This window comes from Helianthus annuus, chromosome 2 (assembly GCF_002127325.2).
Source record: "Helianthus annuus cultivar XRQ/B chromosome 2, HanXRQr2.0-SUNRISE, whole genome shotgun sequence".
Lineage (NCBI taxonomy): Eukaryota > Viridiplantae > Streptophyta > Magnoliopsida > Asterales > Asteraceae > Helianthus > Helianthus annuus.
The window spans coordinates 167299456-167320298 of NC_035434.2; the positions used below are offsets into that span (position 1 = coordinate 167299456).

Below are 20843 nucleotides of genomic sequence, written 5' to 3' on the forward strand. Positions count from 1 at the left end.
ACCAGGCCCTTGCCAGACCCGTAAGGGTCTGAGGGAAAAAATGACACCAGGTGGGTTCGTCCCAATTGCCGTTGCACCCTGAGCCGGTGAAGATGTTTATGTGGTCGCCCGGATCGGACGAACCATTGTATTTCCCAATATTCAATTGGAATTTTGTGGTGTTGACACCGGCGTGAGCGATTCTTGGGACGAATTTGGAGTTTTCGGCCGCAGATTTTGGCCGGTAGGGTTGGCTCTCGGGGCGTTTTGCGGCGCGGAGGTATGTGTTACTGATGTGCGTTAGGTGTAATATATTTTAGATGTATATTTTAAGCCCTTTTTACACTTTTAGCCAAGTTTTAAATTTATAAAACACGATATTTACTAACACTAAACACACATATGGGCAAGTGCACCCATCGTGGACGTAGTATAGTGTTGGTAAGATACCGAGGTCGTCCAAGGACACAAGAGCTTTTAGTACCGGTTTATCCTCAACGTCTAACCAAATAAAAATGTTAGAAAAGATTTTTAAACTAAGAAAATAAAAACTAACTAAGGGCTGAAAAATAAAATAAAAATAAAAACAGATAGACAAGATGAATCACTTGGATCCGACTCGTGTATTAGTATAACCTTTGATTATTTTCGCACTTTTGCACTTATTTAAGAGATTATCTTAGTTATTGTAGTAGGCCCCTCTTTTGAAGGCGACGTTACCCTCAACCCAGTAGTTTGAGTCAGCAAGGATACAATCCTAAAGGGTCGGATTATTGAAAGATAATGAATTAAGTTATTAATGCAAATTATGGTAGGCCCCTCTTTTGGAGGTGACGTTACCCTCGACTAAGTAGTCTGAGTCAGCAGGGATACAGTCCTAAATTGCCGGATTATAGTATTAATAGTAGTTAACTTATGAGGGGGTCAAAGAGTTTGGATCCCCGCCATCCAATACCTATGGGTATTGAAGGAGATCCTACTAAATTTGACCCAGGTCCCTTACAGGACCTCTAAACGCTGAACAAGGGCAAGACCCTTACCAAACCGTTCCCTTAACCCCCGACCAGGTAGCCAACATACCTCCATATAGACCGTGGAGATATGAATGATGAAAATCTTTTATTTTATATAGACAGTAAAATAATGCCAAGACACCACGGACAAACGATAAGGAAAAGTCACCTTCAACATAAGCAACTAGTTATTAAAGTCATTAATACAAAACCAAATAAAAAGTGCAAAAGATTAAAAATATAAAGTATTATACTAAACATTTGTCTTCACCAAGTGATGTAAGAGACTTAGGCAAACATGGCCTTGATTGTCAAGAACTCTTACGATCAATCTTGGATCCCGAGATGACTCACACACTCTATGATGGACAATGGATGATGGTGGTGGATGATGGTGGTGGATGATGGTGTTATGGTGGTGGTGGGTGGTGGATGAAGTGTGAGAGAGGTGGTGTGCCAAGGGATGAGTTGAAATGAAACCAAGCACTCCTATTTATAGGCTGAACAGAAGGCTGGGCACGGCCCCGTGTCCGCTGGGCACGGCCCCGTGCCTGTCTGACAGCTCTCTCCTCATTAATTGTAATTCGCAATTACATTTAGTGCGCCTGCAGTACTTTCGCCACGCCCCCGTGCTCGCTGGGCACGGCCCCATGGTGGGCAATAGAAGCTTCTATAGGTTTGTCTTTTTTGCTGCTTCTTGGGCACGGCCCCGTGCTGGCTGAGCACGGGGCGTGTTCGGTCTTCTGCCTTCTCTGTTTTGCTTGGGAAGATGCTGTTGAGGGGTCGGGCAATCCACTTATGTTCCTTTTCTTGTATTTATGTTAGATTTAGCTGTCTTTTTGCTTCTTTTGTTAATTTGAGCTCATTTAATCCTGAAAATACAAAAGGAAGACAAAAACACTCTTTTTCCAACATTAGTACTAAAAAAGGGTTAGTTTTATGACTCATTTGATGTAATTTATATGTTGCATTTTACACACATCAGTTACGGGGGTTAGTGGGAGGAACGTAGTGGCGTCCTCCCGGTCAGCTGCTGTTAGCATGAGATTCCTCGCAATATGTACGGTCTTCCGGGTCGGTACGGCCATGTCCTTCGTGATGGGACTGCGGTCCCAGTCGGCTTTGAATGCTGGAGCCACGGTGGGCTGTGGGTTTCCGCCTGTTATGGCCTTGAGGTCCCAGGAAGCTGTGTATTGGGCCTCTGGCACGAGACCCATATGAGGAATCTTCCTCATCGATTGTGCGGACCTCAAAGTAAGAGGATCCGCGGTCTTCACGCCTGCTTCGGGAGGCTGGGCGTGAAAGAGCCCTGCCGTCGTATTGTAAAATACGACCCGTAGGGGTATGTGGCACCGGGGTAGGGCCGGCCGGTACCTGCGCATCTGCGCAGGCTCTGTTGTATGTTACGGCCAGCAAAGCTGTTTGCTGGTCGTACCAGGCATGAAGACTCATGTCTGGAGGAATCACAGGTGCGTACTCTGATAGGTCATGTCCAAACGTAAGGGATGCGCCCCCTTACGTTGACGTGCCAATGTGGCCAGGATTTGGGGCTGGGGGAGCAGTCCCCGTGGGCCCTGGGTTTGTGGGGTTTAGGTTATCCCCGGTGGTATTGTTTAGATGATCAGACATGATCTTTTGAGAGGGAGAGGGATGGTTTGGAAAGTGCTAAGAGTAGCGGTGGGCGCTAATGATGAAACAATGGTTAACCGGGCAGGGTTAACACACTAGTCTCGTCAAGAAGGGTTAATCCCTTCCTCTCGAGGATCGCTGGCTGGATCGTCCGCCGGTTGATCTCCTGCACAAGGAAACAAGCCGTGACTCGTAACAAGGAGGATGGGGTGGGGGGAGCTCCTTGTTACCACTCTCCGGCGTGAGAATCAGTAATTTGCTTGGGAAGCAAAGTGTGATAGTAGTAGTAGTGAGAGAGTTGTGAAGAGATATCTCAAACTTGGTTTGGGGTTGGTATTTATAGCCGTGGAGTGAAGGAGGAGCTGAAGGGACGGACTGACGACGTGCTGCCCCTTTGCAGGTGTGTCAGGCTTGTCGGTTGTGGAGGTGAAGCCACGTTCTACTGCAGTGTCAGTCTGCTACCTACGTATGGCCTGACAGGCGGCTGCCAGTGGTACCACTTGCTCTGTGTTTGTCAGTCCCACTTGCCTTGTGGGCAGCATGCGGTGCGTGCGGTAAACTTTGATGTTCCCGCGCTCCATGCTTTGACAAAGACATATGCGGGATGCGGTGCCAAGCCGCATCGCCGTCTGTGGTGACTGTTGCCCAGATCCCTTGTCGTGACGAAAATGTCCATATGATGCGGTGCCAGCCGCATCGCTATGCACGTCTACTTTCATACACAAGGTAAGGCTTCTTCTTATCGTTTGACCGATTGGATTCGAAGGATGCGTCCGTGCGGACGCAGTTCTTTGCTGGTGGGGGTTTTTTATAAGGGTAATGGTCGCTCGCGGTCAGGTGGCGCGAGATTTAGGACCATACCCCTTCAGCCATCTTACTCAAAATCGGAAACTTGCTACAATGTTGACTCCACCACTTCAACACATCAAATTTTGGATCCATACATTTTAGGTTCGGCTCATCCAAATACTCCTCAAGTTCAGATTCTTTTTCAATCGAAATGGTTCTTGAATTGAGGCAAGCAAAAAAATCAGTCGTGGTTAGATTTTGGTAATAACTAATAAGTTGGGCAAGTATATTTTTGGGCTTTTAATTTTTCTTGAGCTAGTTATCTGTATAACTATATATATATATATATATATATATATATATGGAGCCGCTAAAATGAAAACCACCTCCAGTTGTAAGAACCGCGAGAACTGTTTTGGACGAATGAGAGGTTGACACCTCATTAAGCATGTGAGGTTATTTTAGGGGTATTTTCGTAATTCAGCCACAAGTGTCAAATCTTGTTCTCTCTTTATCAGAAAAAGCAGAGCATTTAATTCGAATGTGTTCTCTCTCTTCCCATCAGACCATTAAATTTAAATGTGTCTCTCTTGCTTTTCTCAGTTTTCACCAAACACCCATACCAAAGGTTTATGATGGTTGTAGGTGGATGATGGTGGGTGGGTGGTGATCGGTGGCAGAAACGGCGACGGTGAGTGGTGGGGAAGACTGATGGTGGTTGCTCGACGGTGGTTGGCGTGGAAAGAGAGACGGTGATGGTGATGGTGGTGGTGGTCGGTAGAGATCGGTGATGGTGGTGGTGTGGGGTAGAGGTGGGGCGTCGGTGTTGGTGGTGGTGGCATGCTCCGGTGACCAAGTCGCCGCCGGCAGTGGGGTGTGCTCCGATGACCAGTGGTGGTGGTGGCATGCTCTGGTTCTTTTCTTTATTTTTTAAGAAGCTCCATTTTTTCTTGATGTTTTGCTATGGTGTCGGGTCAATCTGATTTTTTGTGGTTGTGGTTGATTTTTTGTGGTTGATTTAGAGAAATTGTTGTTTTTCTGGTTGAAAACTTGATTATGTTTATTTTTGTGGGTGAGAACTTGATTTAAGAGAAACTGTTAATTTATGTGATTTAAAACTTTGATTTAGAGAAACTGTTGATTTGTGGTGCCGGTGGTGCCCCGTGGTGCCGATGGTCGATTGAAGTGTGGTTTTGTTTTTTGTGGCGCTGATGATGCAAAAAAAAACGCATATTGTGATGACGATGGCGTGGCAAGGACGGCGGATGGTAGGTTTTTTGAGCCTGCAACCCCACTTTTGCAGCCTTTTGATTATCGGATAATCTGAGCCAAACCCCCATTTTTTTCGAGATACACTTTGTTTTGATGTTGTTGGTTTTTTATTTTTTCCCCTAGTCGGTGATGATAACAATATATCTGAGACACCTCCCGAGTTTGCGACTTCTGGGTGCGTTCGTTTTTGCATAAAAAAGTTTTATAAAAAAAAGTTAAACCGTAAACTTTTTAACGTAAATCGTAAACTTTTTAATGTAAAACGTAAAAACGTAAAACGTAAAAAGTTTTATAACGTTTTACGTAAAAGGTAAAATGTTAAACGTAAAAAGTTTTACGTAAAACGTAAAAAGTTTGATGTAAAACTTAAAACGTAAAAATATTAAAAAGTTTAACGTAAAACGTAAAAAGTGTAAAAAACGGCGCGTTAATAAAACAGCAAAAAAAACGGCGCGCTTAAAACGACGTGTAAAAAACGGCGTTTAAAAAAACGTGTAAAAAACGGCGCGTTAAAAAAACTTGTGGAAAACGCCGCTTGAAAAAACGGCGCGTAAAAAACGTCGCGTTCAAAAAATGACGCTTGAAAAAGCTCGGCGAAAAAACGGCGCGTTAAAAAAACAACGCTTGAAAAAGCCTGGCGTGCAAAAAACGGCGTGAAAAAACGGAGCGTAAAACGGGTCGTAAAAAAACGCGCGTAAAATTTTTTATCAAAAAATCTGATTTCAAATTGTTGTTTAATAAAAAAAATCTGATTTTAGAAAATAACAATTAATGCAAATAGGACAAAAATGTAATAAAAAACAATAAAATTAATAAGAAAAAAAACAAAATTACTTAAATACCCTTTTAGATTAAAAAATTTAAAAACATAATAAGACAAAAAGAATTTAATATTACTTTTAACTACTTTTAATCTAATTCATCCATTTTGGAAATCTAATGGCCAGAAAGTGGTTCTCGTGGTTCTTACAACTGGAGGTGGTTTTCATTTTAGTGGTCTCCTATACATGTGTATATATATATATATTATTTAATAAAAATAATTCGAGCGAAACCAAGCGATCGACGAGCGAGCGGACCTTTGCTCATGCTTGGATTGAATTTAAATCGAACCGATCCGAACGGCTCATTTACAAACTGAGCAGGAATTTTTCGGGCATTTTTCGAGCGATCGTCGAGCAATTTGGACAGTTCTTCAAACAAACAGTTTATTATCTAATCAAATCTATTGACACACCCGAAAGGAATATAGCCTCTATTCTTCCATTCTTCCAAATATAAACTTTAAGAATATTTTTTCATATATTAAAATATTTCCATACATAAAAAAAGTGCAACTTAGGGTGTAAGGGGTGCTCACCTAATAGGTGAGTCCCCCCTCTTACACGTAACCAACCAGAATAAGCCACGTCAACTCCCCTCTAACACTCCCCTAATACCCCGTTTTGATGGCGGCACTCCCCTATTAGGGGAGTTGGTTTCGAAAGTTGTGCCATCTCCGAAAGATGGTTTCGAAAGTTGTGCCATCTTCGAAAGATGGTTTCGAAAGATGGTCTATCTCGAAAGTTGTGCCATCTTCACGCGGTGAACCCACACCCAAAACCCACCCCGATTCGGGACCCCGCGGTGATGGCGGCGGTGTTCCCGATCGGGGAAAGGCCTCACCGAAGCCCCTTACCGAGTACACCCCGGACACCCTTACCACAACTTTTGAAAAGTAAGATTAATCATAAAATATACGTTGTAATAATTATATTGCTAATAAGAGTAAGTTGCCTTATAACGTGGTTAAAAATGGCTTGTCATATAAATAGCAAAAATGATTATATTTCTTCATGCTTCACACACCTAGAGACAATGCATCATCGAAGCGTTGGCTAAAAAAACTAAACAAATGTTGTTAACTTCTAAAATTAACATTGTTTAACAAATTGGACTATCAACCCATTCCTAGAAAAATCATGCTTGAATCTGTGGGTATTTAAGTTTGGATATTAAAAAATTTCGATTAGTTAATTTCACTATCCGAATACGTATCTAAAATTCAGGAAGTAATGAAACGGATATCCGAAAATCTCAAAAATTGCCTAGTATTAAGAATTTAAAAAAAATAATTTTAAAATTTTTTAAATAATTGTTTCGGATATCCGAAAATAAAAAATCTATCCGAGATATACATAATATCCATTACTAATTAATATTTAATATTTAAAAAAATATCGGATAATTCGGATATCCGAATTGTTAACTTTAAAAATAAAGTACTATCCAAATCCAAAAATTTCGATTTTTTATCAAATTACGTTAACAATACAACATTGTAAATTTACCACAACAAATCTTAAATTATAAAAACTTTACCATAACATTCAATATTTACAAAACACATTTTTTTTTTGAACGGCGAAACTTCTATGGGTTTATGTTTTTATTTTGAAATTTTATGTACTCGTCTTCATTATAATTGATTATTTTAATATTAATACTATCATGAAACATAAGTACAAAATATACAGGCGAATAATTTAAGTAGCAGAAAGCTTACAAGGAGTAGTGAAACAGACGTTAAGACAATAGAGGCTAAAAAATAGTGTTAACTAGTAGAAGAACTAAAATTTGAGCTAGTAAAATATTAGTTAAAACTATCAAAAGTTTAACATAAAAAAATCCACACGTATGTATGACGTATGCAAGCAGAAACTTAAACAAACATTTATTTGAGTGGTTGAGCTAGAAAGAGGAAAGTGAAATTGCTTGTCAAATTGTTATACATGCCATAAAGACAATTTGTGACTAGAACAAGAAACACATTATTTAGAAACTAAATTGTCAAGGTGCCCAAGTTGATTGTCAAGGTGCCCAAGTTGATGATGTCTAAGGTGGTGTTTGTTTTTTGCTAGAAGCACTTCAGAACCTCTTATGTCTGTGCCACGCAGACCACGTACAGATATAAGGGTCTGCAGCTTTTTTGTTTTCTTGTAGACCTTTCATTAAAAAAGGTCTGCGAGACCTCTGCTTCAAACAGACATGAACTCATGTCTTCTAAGGTCTGCACAACCTCTTCTCCCTCTTCTCCCTGTTCTCCCTCCACTCCAGCAGACACCACCACATCCTCTGCCACCACCTCCACTCCGACACCACACCCTCATCTGAACAAAAAAAAATCCCCAAATCTCTTAACAAACGAAAAAAATCCCCAAATCATTAAACATAATAAACACATAAACCCTAACCTGAAGGTTCGATTTCGAAAACCGTCGATTCTGAAACTCGGGACCGGAATAAGAGTCACCGGAGAACAAACCGTGAGAAGGTGACAATGGTGGTGGTGGTCTAGTGGTGACGGTGGTGGCGGCGGTGGTAGATGAAGGCAAATAAAACCCCCAAATCGAAACCCTCCTTCCCGTTCATCTCCTCCCTTGATCTCTTACTCCTCCCTCGATCTCTCTCCCTCGATCCTTCCGGTGACGGTGGTGGCAGTGGGTGTTCGGTGGTGGTGGTTGCGACGGGGGTGGGTGTTCGGTGGTGGTTGCGACGGTTGTGGTGGTGGTGGTAGATGAGGTGGTGGCGGTGGTTGTGCTGGTGGTGGTAGATGAAAGGCAGAGAGAGATGAGGTGTTGTGTGTGTTTCTGTGTGAGAAGAGAAGAGAAGGGTTATATGTAAAACAAACACTCTTCTCCTTGCTGAGTGCAGACCTTTGGTCCACCTCTTCTCCTGCAGATGCCTGCAGATGTGGTCTGCAGACTGCAGACCTTTTCCTGCAGAAAAAACAAACAGCACCTAAGAGTCAAATGACAAGAAAGACAACTACAGATGAAGTTGTTAAGTAGAAGGAATAGCATTATATAGATCAATAGTGTTGATCAGTTGTATCAAGGCATGTAGTTAGTCGTTAAAAAAAGTGCTTACACGAAAGCCAAACAAGTAAAACAAGACAGAAACACAGATAGTTGAAAAGTTTTCGAAAATACAAATAGATTTTGATCGTTTAATGTGAGGATAATGCTTTAAGTGCTGACACTATGTTATTATAGCATCTTGTGGGGTCGAAGGTGTCACATCAAGGGCGCGATACACCATGTCACGACCCTCGACCCCATCTGGCCGGAATCGGTGCCGTGAGCAGTCCAGTGGTACCGGTGATTATTTTTGAAAAACATTGCAGCGGAATTTTCATTAGGACCGTGAGTTAGGAGAAATAACAGAGTTTAGAAAACACCGGATTTGATTTAAATAGATGGGATAAGTCCTTATTTTACAATGGTAGCTTTAATAAAGATAATTTTTATTTCATAAAACAACATTTCTTAATTTGATAAAAATAAGCCATTTCTTGATGCCTTTCAGTGCCGTATCCAGTCTTTATTCCAATCTATGGTAATTACCTGAAACATGTTTGAAAAAGGTTTTGTCAGCGGAAAATACTGAGTGAGGTCATTCCATTTTTATAAAATATATTGTTATACCTTACAGTATTAAGGTTTTTATATTTATTTGTATTTACCCCATTCAATCAGTATTTTGTCACATAATGGCAGTTCTAATATAACAGCAATAATATCACTCATTGGCTTACTTTCGTCCAATAGTGAATTTATCAAATAACTATACTTTACTATTATTCAAATTATCTGTTATCAGGCGATTCCTGTGACGGGATCATATCACTGTTGATCATTCTTTCAACTAGTGACTCTGGTTATATCACTGTTGATCATTCTTTCAACTAGTGATTCTAATTATAACACTGTTGATCATTCTCTCAACTAGTGTCTTTGGTCATATCACTGTTGATCATTCTTTCAACTAGTGACGCTGGACATGATGATGTCCTATGACATTACTTTGTCAAATATATTATTTATGGCACTAAATCATGTAATCCAGAATAATGACATTTTATGTCAACTATTATAACTTATCCAATATGTCAATTCACTAATAGTAATATCATGATATAGTAACCTGACTACAAATAGAATACATTATACTTGACTTTATTATGGTATCCACCATTTAGATTTTATTCTTAAACATACATTAAATTTATTAACAAATTAATGTTAAGATAATATTAGTTATAATTGTGGTCATGCTGTTATTAGCTAACCTTCTGGCTAATCGTAAAGAGGATCAAATAATGTATAAAACTTCCCATACCAGCAGTTATTATAAAATTTAATAATTTAATCACTGTAAGTATAACTGGTAACCATTTAGGATTTTTCTAGAAAGCATTTGTAATATAATTGTATCACAAAAAGGTGATAAAATGTGATAAAAGAGTATGGACTCACAAACGGTGAGAAAAGAGAAATGAACTCACCTTGCATATTTCTACGGGCAAAGTTTAGTCTACAGATAAGCCTTGATAGATTGCTGATTCAATTTGAGCAGAGTCTAGCCTACTGATTTGCCTTGATTAACTTAATAACAATGCACACAAACGGGATTGTAACTAATACAGCAGTTACGTCAATTCACGAGATTAAACCCTCACAACGATTAACAAGTGCAATACTTAACAATTCAATCGGATTCGCAACGAATAACAGAGCATAGTCCGAATTCGAACAGCACTCAAATATTCAAGTCGAAATCACGATGAATAACAAAGTATAAGCTCAATTTGAGCAGCACCTGGACAATCGTTGGATAGTTACAATCGATCGGATGTTGAATCGTAATAGCGATCGAGTTATTACCCTGATTGCGGCAGCGTTTCGTGAATTGTGTGTGTTGTGAACGATTTCTGCTATATCTCAGTGCACAATTCGAATTTTAACATCGAAATAGCAGCAAACTTCAAGTGCCAACCCCACCTATTTATACTGAATTTTTGACTCCCTCGCGTGTCGCGACAGGGAGATGTGTACCTGTCGCGTGGCGCGACGGGTTACTTTTCACTATAGGGTTGCCACGTTTATGGGTAGGTTAGATGAGTCATAAGTTTCGTTAATTTCAATTTCGACAACAGTTTATAGAGATAATCGTCAACTAGGTTTTGCCCCCCTTGAGTTTTAGGGGCCCTGATCCTGATTCCGATTGCTCTGAAACTTCCAGGGTTTATGCAGAATCACTTGGGTGTCTCAATTAGGTTTTCCTATTGAATAAAATAATACAATAAATAATAGTTTTGACGAGGGTTGTTACACACCAATACACCACCACGTGATGACACGATTAAGAGGAGGGAGCACGATGTGAGAAAGGTGTTTAAGGGTTTTGTTTTTTTAATATTTACACAACAAAGCATATATTGTCATCTCAATCACCAACCAAGCCCCTTACTACACACCTTCCGGGGATTTCAGGGTGTTTTAAAAAATGTGCCTACATGGCACCTGCATGGTGTCACGTGATATACTTTTTTTTCTCAACCAAGCTCCCATAGCACATAGCCTAAGTATTAATATGCTAGAGAACATGTGTAACATGAAGTCCCACTGCACATAGCCTAAGTATTATTATGCTCAAGAACATGTGTAACATGAAGTATCATGGTAACCGTATATAACCACGCCAATACGTATAAGCAGGAGCAATCAATGGGTAGTGGGAGGGGGACCAGGGGCGGACTTATTAAGAAACTACGGGTTTTCGGGAACCCATTCGGTTTTTAATTTTTAGTGTAAATATATATAAGAAACTGAAAAGAAACCTATAAGTAAATTATAAAGGGAACCCATAAACAAAAAAAAAAAGCCTTGGTTCCACTGGTTATATCCGCTTCATTCTCCCTAACTCACCCGAGTTCGAATCCCGTATGAAGCATAGTTAATGGTTTTTGTTCCGTTTTTTTATTTCTCTTTTAATTTTTTTCTTTAATGTAATAAAACCCATTTAGGGTTATATCACAAAATAACCCACCGCACAGAACAAGTAACGAAGAAGAGACAGAGTGAAACAACATCAGCAGCTCCACCTTCAGGGCTCAATCACCAGCGGCGGATCCTTCCTCTCCGCCGATTGCTGCCGACACCGGCGTCATTACTCTCCGTTGCTCCGCCTCCGCTGACGACAGCCTTCACTTTGTTTTTTTATACGATTATCATCAGCGAATCAGCGATTAAGGTTAGTTTTATACGATTAATCGATTATCATCATCTCATTTGTTCAGTTAATATGTTGATTACATAAATTGTTGGAAAATTGTGAAAATAACATTTTTCACAAATATAGGAAAAATGGTTTTTTCTTATTTTGGACTAGAAATGAATATAATAAAATGAGCGGGTTTTATATATTTATTTGTGGGTTTGTGTTCTATGTTGGAAGAGTTTCGCAACGAACTAAACCATGTCCAAAACGGAGCTAAGATGAATGAGATATCGATGCTCAAAGATTGGTGTTTGAAACTTGAATGCTGAAATAAGTGGGAAAGTGGCACCTTGTCCCACATCGGATGAGAGATGGAACTTAAAGGGGTATTTAAGTGGGATCTCTCCATCCTTATTGTTTCATGGAAGCACTCACTAGTGTACTCGGGAAGGGTGCGGAGCACCCTAACTCGCACCGGCACACGCGCGCGCGCGTGGCGTGGGCGATGAGGCGCTTTGATAGTGCACTTTGCACTTCGTACGCTCGCATCGCCGCGAGCCGCTTGAGAGCCGCCTTTGTATTTTTAACCGCGCGCGCATGGTGGAGCACAAGGGTTACAAGGACCAAGTGGTAGGTGATGTGGCGCATGACGTGGCAGTCATGCGCATACGCGCGTGTCACACCCCGATTTCCACGTGTCTCACCAGTGGGCCCGGTGGGGGATTACCGTGACGTAGTTGGAGACATCATAGTCAAACCACACAATATAATAATGCACAGCGGAAGCATAAAGATAATTATATTCAACTATTGTTCGTAATATCAAATGTATTACAAATAGTCGAAAGGTATCCACAGGGGATCAAATAATAATATCGAAAAGTATTGTTCAACAGACTTTGACATCTAAAGCTTGCAAGACTTGAATAATGATGCCTGGAGTAGCCAGCCTATTACGTATAGCACCTGCACTTAATCTTTTTGGAAAAATACGTCAGTTTACACTGGTAAATACACTCAACTGACTCATTTTGGAAAATGATTGAAAATTTATTTGAATGCACATGGCACAAAATATCTTTTGATTAAAATACCCAGAGGCAAGATTAATCTTTTTATAACTTGGGACAATCATAGTTATGATCTTGTATACAGATTTACATGTTCGTTGTACGTTCAGGGCCCGATGTAGAAACCGAGTCATGATTAATAGACACATCACAAGTATAGGCCCACTGAGCGTGAGATACCGTTTCCCTTATGCAACTGTCAGGTGTATGCCTACACCCCGTGCATAAGACGTGACCATTTTATAATACAATGATGTCAAGGATATCCGGGACATGGTCATTAACCCCTAAAGGCTTTTATTTCAAACAATACAGATCAAACCGGGTTACCTCAATAACTTAATCACAATCCGATTAAATATTCAATACCCGACCAAGCGGTATTATTATACCGTATCCCAAGCCCGTATAGGGAAATAAGTTAAGAGTATTTACCTGAGCTAGCTCCTGTCTTAAATAGCAAGAATAATAACTCAGCCGTATATTCTAATCAGAAGTCGCAAGTACTTTTACTGGGCTCCTAATCTGGAACGAAGGTTTTATCAACCTATTAGAATCCTAACGGGTCTTTATAATAGCCGTAGCTTAGACCGGTCAGTTTCAAAGGAATATATACGGTTTAATCGCGTGAAAGGCGAAAACCGGGAACAAGTGGTGATTTCGCCCAAACAAGTTCGAAGACTTGTTTTATATGGGTCTTACATTCACACTCTGGATTTTGGGGTCAAAACAATATGGTTTGACCCGCATCGGCTAATTCATGTAAACTAGTTACGTACGCCGAACCGTACGCGCAAAAAGGCGCATCGGGTAACCGTAAGAGTCTTACGCTTGTTTCCTAAGTTAATATGCCTTAAAGAGGTTGTGGTATCAGTAGGATACCTTCCGTAATGCCCGTAACGAGTTTTTTTTTTGTCCTTTATACGCCCCGTAGGGGTTTTTCGGTCATTTTAAAGATTCTTAAAGGGGTTTATGAGTTCTACAGGGAATCTGAGTTTCCCGACCAGTTTATAAAGTCTAAAATACTTTATTTATTATTTAAAATCAGTAGCAACTGGAATCGGGTCAAAAGACCTTATAGAACTCAAGTTACGGCCCAAAAGGGTATATTCGGTATTTACCGAACCGTAGCCATAACCGTAGGTTATGAGCAGGGTAAAAATGATTAAAAATCTTTAAAAATCCCCAAATATTATTTTACAATAGTAGGTAAAAGTTTTGGGGACGAAATCTTGGTTTAGGTAGGCGTTATGCTAAATGCGCTATTTAATTACCAAAGTTCCGAAATTTGCGCCATTTGGCATAACTCCTATTCTGGACCTCGGATTGACATGAAATTTTAGGGACATGCTTAGAAATCAGTAACCAAGGTCATGATCCGTTCACATGTCCGAAAACCTCGTTTAAATTTATAAAGGGCGTTACGGTCAACTTTTAGGCGATTAGCGGAAATGCGTAAAAGATTCGGACAAACAATGAACCGGTCACAGAGGGTTATACCATCATGTAACCTGGTCCTAAGAGAGTCCTAAGGCATATCTATACCTCACTAAAACGGGTCAGAACTGAAGTCAATGCAAAAGTCAAACTTTTGCGACATTCGGCTCCGAACCGGTTCAATATAGCAAATGGTCGATTCAAACGAGCGCAAACAAGTTTATATACTTAATATCATGTTTTATGAGTGTCTAAACAGGTTTCATAGCATATACATTACAGATTATGCAAGATTCGCCAAAACGACATTCTGTTGACTTTTTTAGGTGCACGTTTGACTCGACATTTGACATGGTTAGAGTGGTGATCAGGGGAAACCCTTTTAGGGGTTTATTACCCACATAAATACCAACTCATAACTACTTTTGATCCGCAATAAGACTGAGCCATTACGGATTTATTTTGAAGTCAAACCGTAGTTACGACGGTTTGGTTTCTAGTAGTTATCTAAGCATAAATCAACTACAAAGGATCTAGACGACTTACAGAAGTTGGGTCTTGCTTAGAGTATACAGAGAAATGCTTGAGAGCCTTTAGAATGACCAGAGGAGTGTGTTTTGAGTTGTGTGTTGGTTATGAACCAAACATGCCCTTTTATAGTAAGGTTTCACAGCAAATTTTGACACACAAGTCCCCCAACTAACCCCAACCTTCCAACATGTGTCCCTAGTGTTTAGGAGTTGTTTAGGGGTCACTTTGAAGGTTTAAATGCAGGCCATGGCTTTTAGATGGCTGAACAGCCAAGTTAAGCATGTTTCTGCATCTGGGCGCCTGACGCGGCCCGCATGGGGGAACCATGCACCTTGTACGCGGGTCGCCTGGTTTTTAAAATCATGCGCGTATCTTAGGGGGCTCGCGGCCCGCCTTCACTTACCCCAAATCTCAACGCGGGTCGCGAGAGGGTGGTTTTTCAAGGCTTTTAAATCTTTTGAAATGATTACGAGAATCTGGTAATTAATAACGAAATCTTTCGTAATCATTAACCTGACCTTTCGGGTTTTGAAGGGGTAACTTGAATATTTTATAATCATGACTAAATCTTGGTAATAATGATAAAATCTTTAGTAATAAATAATGAAATCTTTAGTAATCATCAACTTGACCTTTCGGGTTTTGAAGGGGTAACTTGAATCTTTTATAATCATGATCAGAATCTTTGTAATTAATAACCTGACCTTTCGGAACCGAAGGGGCAACTTTGCGATTTGGCCCTTGGTTATTTACAACTAAGGGCCTCGTGTTATTTATATGTATTATTCAGTCCCTTGGTTATTTTCAATATTATTAGAAAGGTTTTAACTTTTATTATTGACGCTTTTTACCCCTCGCATACGGATTTGATCATAACTTTCTCGTTTTAAAACGGAACTTCGCGAAATTTATATATTATATTCTAGTGAGCGTATTTTACTGTTACGAAGCCTCGGGTTCGTTAAATGGTCACTCAGAGGTATAATTAAACATGTTGACACGTTTAACCCCTATAGCTTGTAATCTCTCACTTTCTTTCGCGTTTCGTTTCCGTACGATCCATGATTTATCCGTTTGAAGGTACGAGCATCATTTAGGGATACTATAAAGTATATTACCCTTGATTGACATTTATAATCCTCGAATTTACATATATTCAAGATTTGTCAATTTTAGTCCTTCAATGCCACGTGTAAACTTAGGACACGTGTCGGCACATTATTGGACGCAAAAATTTCGAGGTGTTACATCCTCACCCCCTTAAAATAAATCTCGACCCGAGATTTACTCAAATAATTTGGGGTATTTTTCTTTCATCGTGGATTCAACTTCCCACGTATTTTCGGGATCTCTTCGGGCATCCCATTTAACCTTTACTATAGGCACATGTTTTCTTCTAAGCTTCTTCACCTGTCGGTCTTTAATTGACAAGGCTTTACCACAAACTTCAAGCTCTCATTTATACGTTCATCAGTATGAGGTATCATCAATGATCCATCGGTGAAGCATTTCTTTAGATTGTAGATGCGGAGCACATTGTGAACTCCATTGAGCTCTTCCGGTAAGTTCGACTCATAGGCGTCGGACCCGACACATTTGGTAACATTGAAAGGTCCTATGTATCTCGGGCTTAGCTTGCCTTTCTTCCAAACCGCATCACTCCAATTAATGATTCTGGGTCTACGTACTCTTCTGCCTATCTCGGGCAGACTTGAGTTGGCCTCGAGTCTGGACAATCTTGTCCGTTATTTCGAAGGCTATTTCTGGTCCTGATAGTTGGACCTTTACAACATCCGTCCAACAAACAGGCGATCTATACTTACTACCGTATATGCCTCGAAAGGCGCAGCCTTTATGCCGGTACGGTAGTTATTGTTGTAGGAGAATTCGATTAGTGGTAGGTCTCATATTAATGATGCAGTCCTAAACGGGATATGCATCTTAACCCTTCTCACCTTTCGGGAGATAAACAAGATAATCTTAGAAAGAGATAATCGAGATACAGGGAGACTACAGAGACTTTCCATATTTCAGGCTCCTGTTCCTTCATTATTATTTGTGTTAATACGTGATATGTTTATGTTATAAGTCCATGAATTCCTTATTTCGGAACGCTTTACTTGGACAATATTATGGATATCTTCTTCGAATACTACTAGTCGATATTTGTATAATATGATTATTGGGGTAGTTCCGGGGTTCCATGTATTAACTTCCATACTGATCAGGCATGGAAATAATCTATGGGACACGCCAGTATACGCCAATCCTCATATGGTACTTTTATCAACATAGTTTGGCATTCGTAGGTGATAGAAAAACAATGAGAAATAATAACATATGTTGTCGTACTCTATTGCGAAGAAAGAGTACTTTTAGACTTTTCGGAAGGATTCTTATGAATTTTCCATCCGTAGGTTTTTACATTATGCTAAATATATAGGGTTTTATGAAACGTTTGTAAAAAGCTTGCTATATTTATTGTTTATGAAGGATTTATTGGTATCTGATTCAAAATAAAACTTTTGGCATTTAAGTTTATGATAAAGGTTAGGGAAAGTACTCCAGATTTCTAATGCCATTAAAACAATTTATTAGTTGCAAACCAACAATTGTTACTCTTTATCTAGATGGCCTTAATATATACTAACCATGGTATTTATAGACCATATAGGTTAATATAGTACTAACATTCTCAATGAACGTTATTTAATATATATATATATATATATATATTCATTATGTTTAGTCTAGGTCATGAAAGACCATAAACGGCATTTAAGGTTCGGCCGAATTCATCATTTTCTTGACAGGGGATCAAAACGTCACTTCTGTCTTTATTATATTGATGAATTTTTGGACAGCTCAAAAGTCTGCCACGAGGATATCAGAACAGAGTGATTTTTAATAGGTACAACATCGATCTAAGATTTGTTGGAGCGTTTTCTTAGGTACAAATGACAAATTCCTATCTCATATCAAATGATTGAGATCCTAAACATGCGGAGTCAATAGTTCTCAACAAATATGATCTCTTATGGAATTATATGTGCCAGTAGTAACTATTTTCTTCATAACCGTTTGATAAGAAAGGTACCCGCTGTATCCTTATAATACTGCACCATCTTCTGGCCGTTCTTTCCGAAGACTCATGCGTTTGTTCTTTTGGCTTCTTCGGGTTTCTTCTGATTCTTAGGGCAGTTGGTCTTGACATGCCCCCTCTCGTTACAACCGTAACAGGTTGCATCTTTTAGCTTTTCGCAATCCAGGGTTTTATGTTCCTGTGATTTGCAAATTCCACAAGGTAGGGGCTGAGATTCGAATCTGCATTTCCCGAGGTGGTATTTCCTACAGGTTTCGCACTTGGTCTTCTCAACCGACTGTTGACTGCCTCTTTTTAACCCGGAACTCTTCCTATCGGAGCGACGAGAATTCTCATCCTCCCTTTTTCTCTTTCCATTTTTAGAGGCCTTGGCAGCCATGCCCCTGACTATATCAAGTGTAAGAGATAGCGACAGGTCTGCCGCTGACCTGAACGTAGCAGGCCTTGAGGCCTTAACACTGGCCTTGATTTCTGGGGCTAAACCCCCAATGAAGCGAGCAATCCTCTTTGGTTCCGGTGTTACTAGGTAAGGAACCAGTCTGGACAGTGTATTGAAATTGGTGAGGTATGCTTGACAATCTAAATTTGTCATAACCAAGGATATAAAGCCAGCTTCAATTTTCTCAACTTCATGTTGAGGACAGTAATTCTCTTTGATAAGAGTAACGAACTGATCCCAAGTCATGTTGTACAAAGGGATTTTCCCGGTGGCTTGAATCAACGACCGCCACCAGGCTAAGGCCTCACCCTTAAATGATTGCGACACGAACTTGACCACATCCCTCTCAGCGCATCCGCTGATGCCCACAACCGTATCCATTTCATCTAACCATGTCATACAATCTACAGCTCCATTCTCCCCAGTGAAATCCCGGGGTTTACATGAAACAAAGTACTTGTAGGAGCAACCCTTATCATGGGGTCCTTGATTCAGTATGATCTGTTGAGACGGATCGCTGTAATTATTAGAAGGGTGACGCTCGTCATCTTCCTTCTTGGGTTCATCCTTCTTGGAAGGAGGCTTCGAATGTGGTATAGATAGGGTCCTACTACGAGTCCCACTATACTCTTCGTACTGCCGCTCTAAGGCCTTCTTAACTGCGTCGTCTACCAACGTTTTTAGTTCAGCACCCGTTAAATTAATTCGGGCGTTATCATTGTTCTCCATTGGGTGGCTATTAATTTTATCTGAGCCAGCCATTTAATTGAACTGTTACATAAAACAAGGACAATAGTTTACTTGGGAGCTTATTATGGAATTGTCTTTTATGGCAATTCATTAACCATGGTAACGGAGACCATAGTTGGTTAATTTATTAATCACATTTGTTTAGGATTTGTATTATAACTTAACCTAATTATAAAAACAATAACGGTTTTACTAGTGGCACGAAAGGCCTAGTCACATGGACGGTTTAATTTATGAGTCATGATTTCAGAGAATCAAGGTATTAAGGTTTGAATCGCATTCAGTACCTTCTCTTGACAGGGAGTTGTAGACTTCAACTGTCTTTTGTCTTTTTAGGACAATAGGTATAGCCCGTGGGCATTTCCCTTCTGAGGGATGGTTATAATATGATCATCTTCTCAGATGCTATTAGTCGAGATCGTATGGATCCTACCGATTATTTTGCTTGGACCTGGTCCAACACTTTTAGACAGGAGGTCACAGACCACCACTGTCATTGTCTTATCGGACAACAAGTTTAGCCCGTAGGCACTTCATCACTATCGGATGTTTATAATGTGATCATCTTATAGGATGACACAAGCCGTGATTTCTAAATCACTAGGCCAGATAAGAAAATTGGAAGAATCCAATATAAGGATGACTGTTGTGATTTTCCCGAATCACATTTGTCAATAGTGTTAACACGTGCTTAGGTGTTAACAAGGATCTGAATCCCTTGAGTAGGTTTCACCATCTTGGCCGTGTAGGCTAGGTCTCACCTTTAAGATTCTTTTTAAACTGCATACTGGCAGGGAAAAGAGGGATGTTTATTTTATTCAGGATTTTTATCATAAATCCTAATTTAATATTATATAATTATGGCACAAGAGACCAAGTCATAGGGACAACTTTATATTATCAACCTTGATTTTGTAGAATTAAGGTATTTAGGCCTGAACGTGTTCTTGCCTTTTCTTGACAGGGAGTTGTAAGTTACGACTGTCTTTATTAAAATTTCTGGCCTGGGGGCCTATCAATTAACATCTCTTAAGATGTTAAGACATATAGTCATTGCACTGATGATACGTTCAGCGGTCACAGTAATGACATGACGACATGATCAGTGCCATTAATTTAATCAACTGTCGTTCAGTGGTCATAATAATGACATGACGGCAGGATTAGCACTTAATTTAATCAACTGACGTTCAGTGGTCATAATAATGACATGACGACAGGATTTGCACTTAATTTGATCAACTGACGTTCAGTGGTCATAATAATGACATGACGGCAGGATTAGCACTTAATTTGATCAACTGACGTTCAGTGGTCATAATAATGACATGACGGCAGGATTAGCACTTAATTTAATCAACTGTCGTTCATTGGTCATAATAATGACATGACGGCAGGATTAGCACTTAATTTGATCAACTGTCGTTCAGTGGTCATAATAATGACATGACGACAGGATTAGTACTTTAATTTAAATCAACTGTCATTCAGTGGTCATAATAATGACATGACGACAGGATTATGGTCTAGAGGGCTTTGAGCATAGCTCATCCCCTTAGGATGGGGAATTTCGAAAGATCACAATTGTTGATGTCGCAATCGGACAGTGTATTATAGCCCGTGGCACTTCCTCCTTAAGGGATGATTATTTTAATAAGGAAGGTTTGGAATAACCCAATCTAGGGATGACTTACGTGATTTTATCGAACCACGTTTGCCAGGAGTGTTAACATTTTACGGATGTTAACAAGGATTTGAATCTCTTGAATAGGTCCTACCATCTTGGCCTC

General features: G+C 39.9%; 1 protein-coding gene across 1 annotated transcript; it reads right to left on the reverse strand.

The window, feature by feature from the left end:
* Positions 1-17910: 17910 nt before the first annotated feature.
* On the reverse strand, positions 17911-19065 carry LOC110900007. The gene is made up of 2 exons (XM_022146912.1): positions 18761-19065; positions 17911-18247 (listed from the first exon to the last, which is right to left on the reverse strand). The coding sequence occupies exons 1-2, from the start codon at positions 19063-19065 to the stop codon at positions 17911-17913; spliced, it is 642 nt and encodes a 213-aa protein (XP_022002604.1).
* Between the last annotated feature and the right edge of the window lie 1778 nt (positions 19066-20843).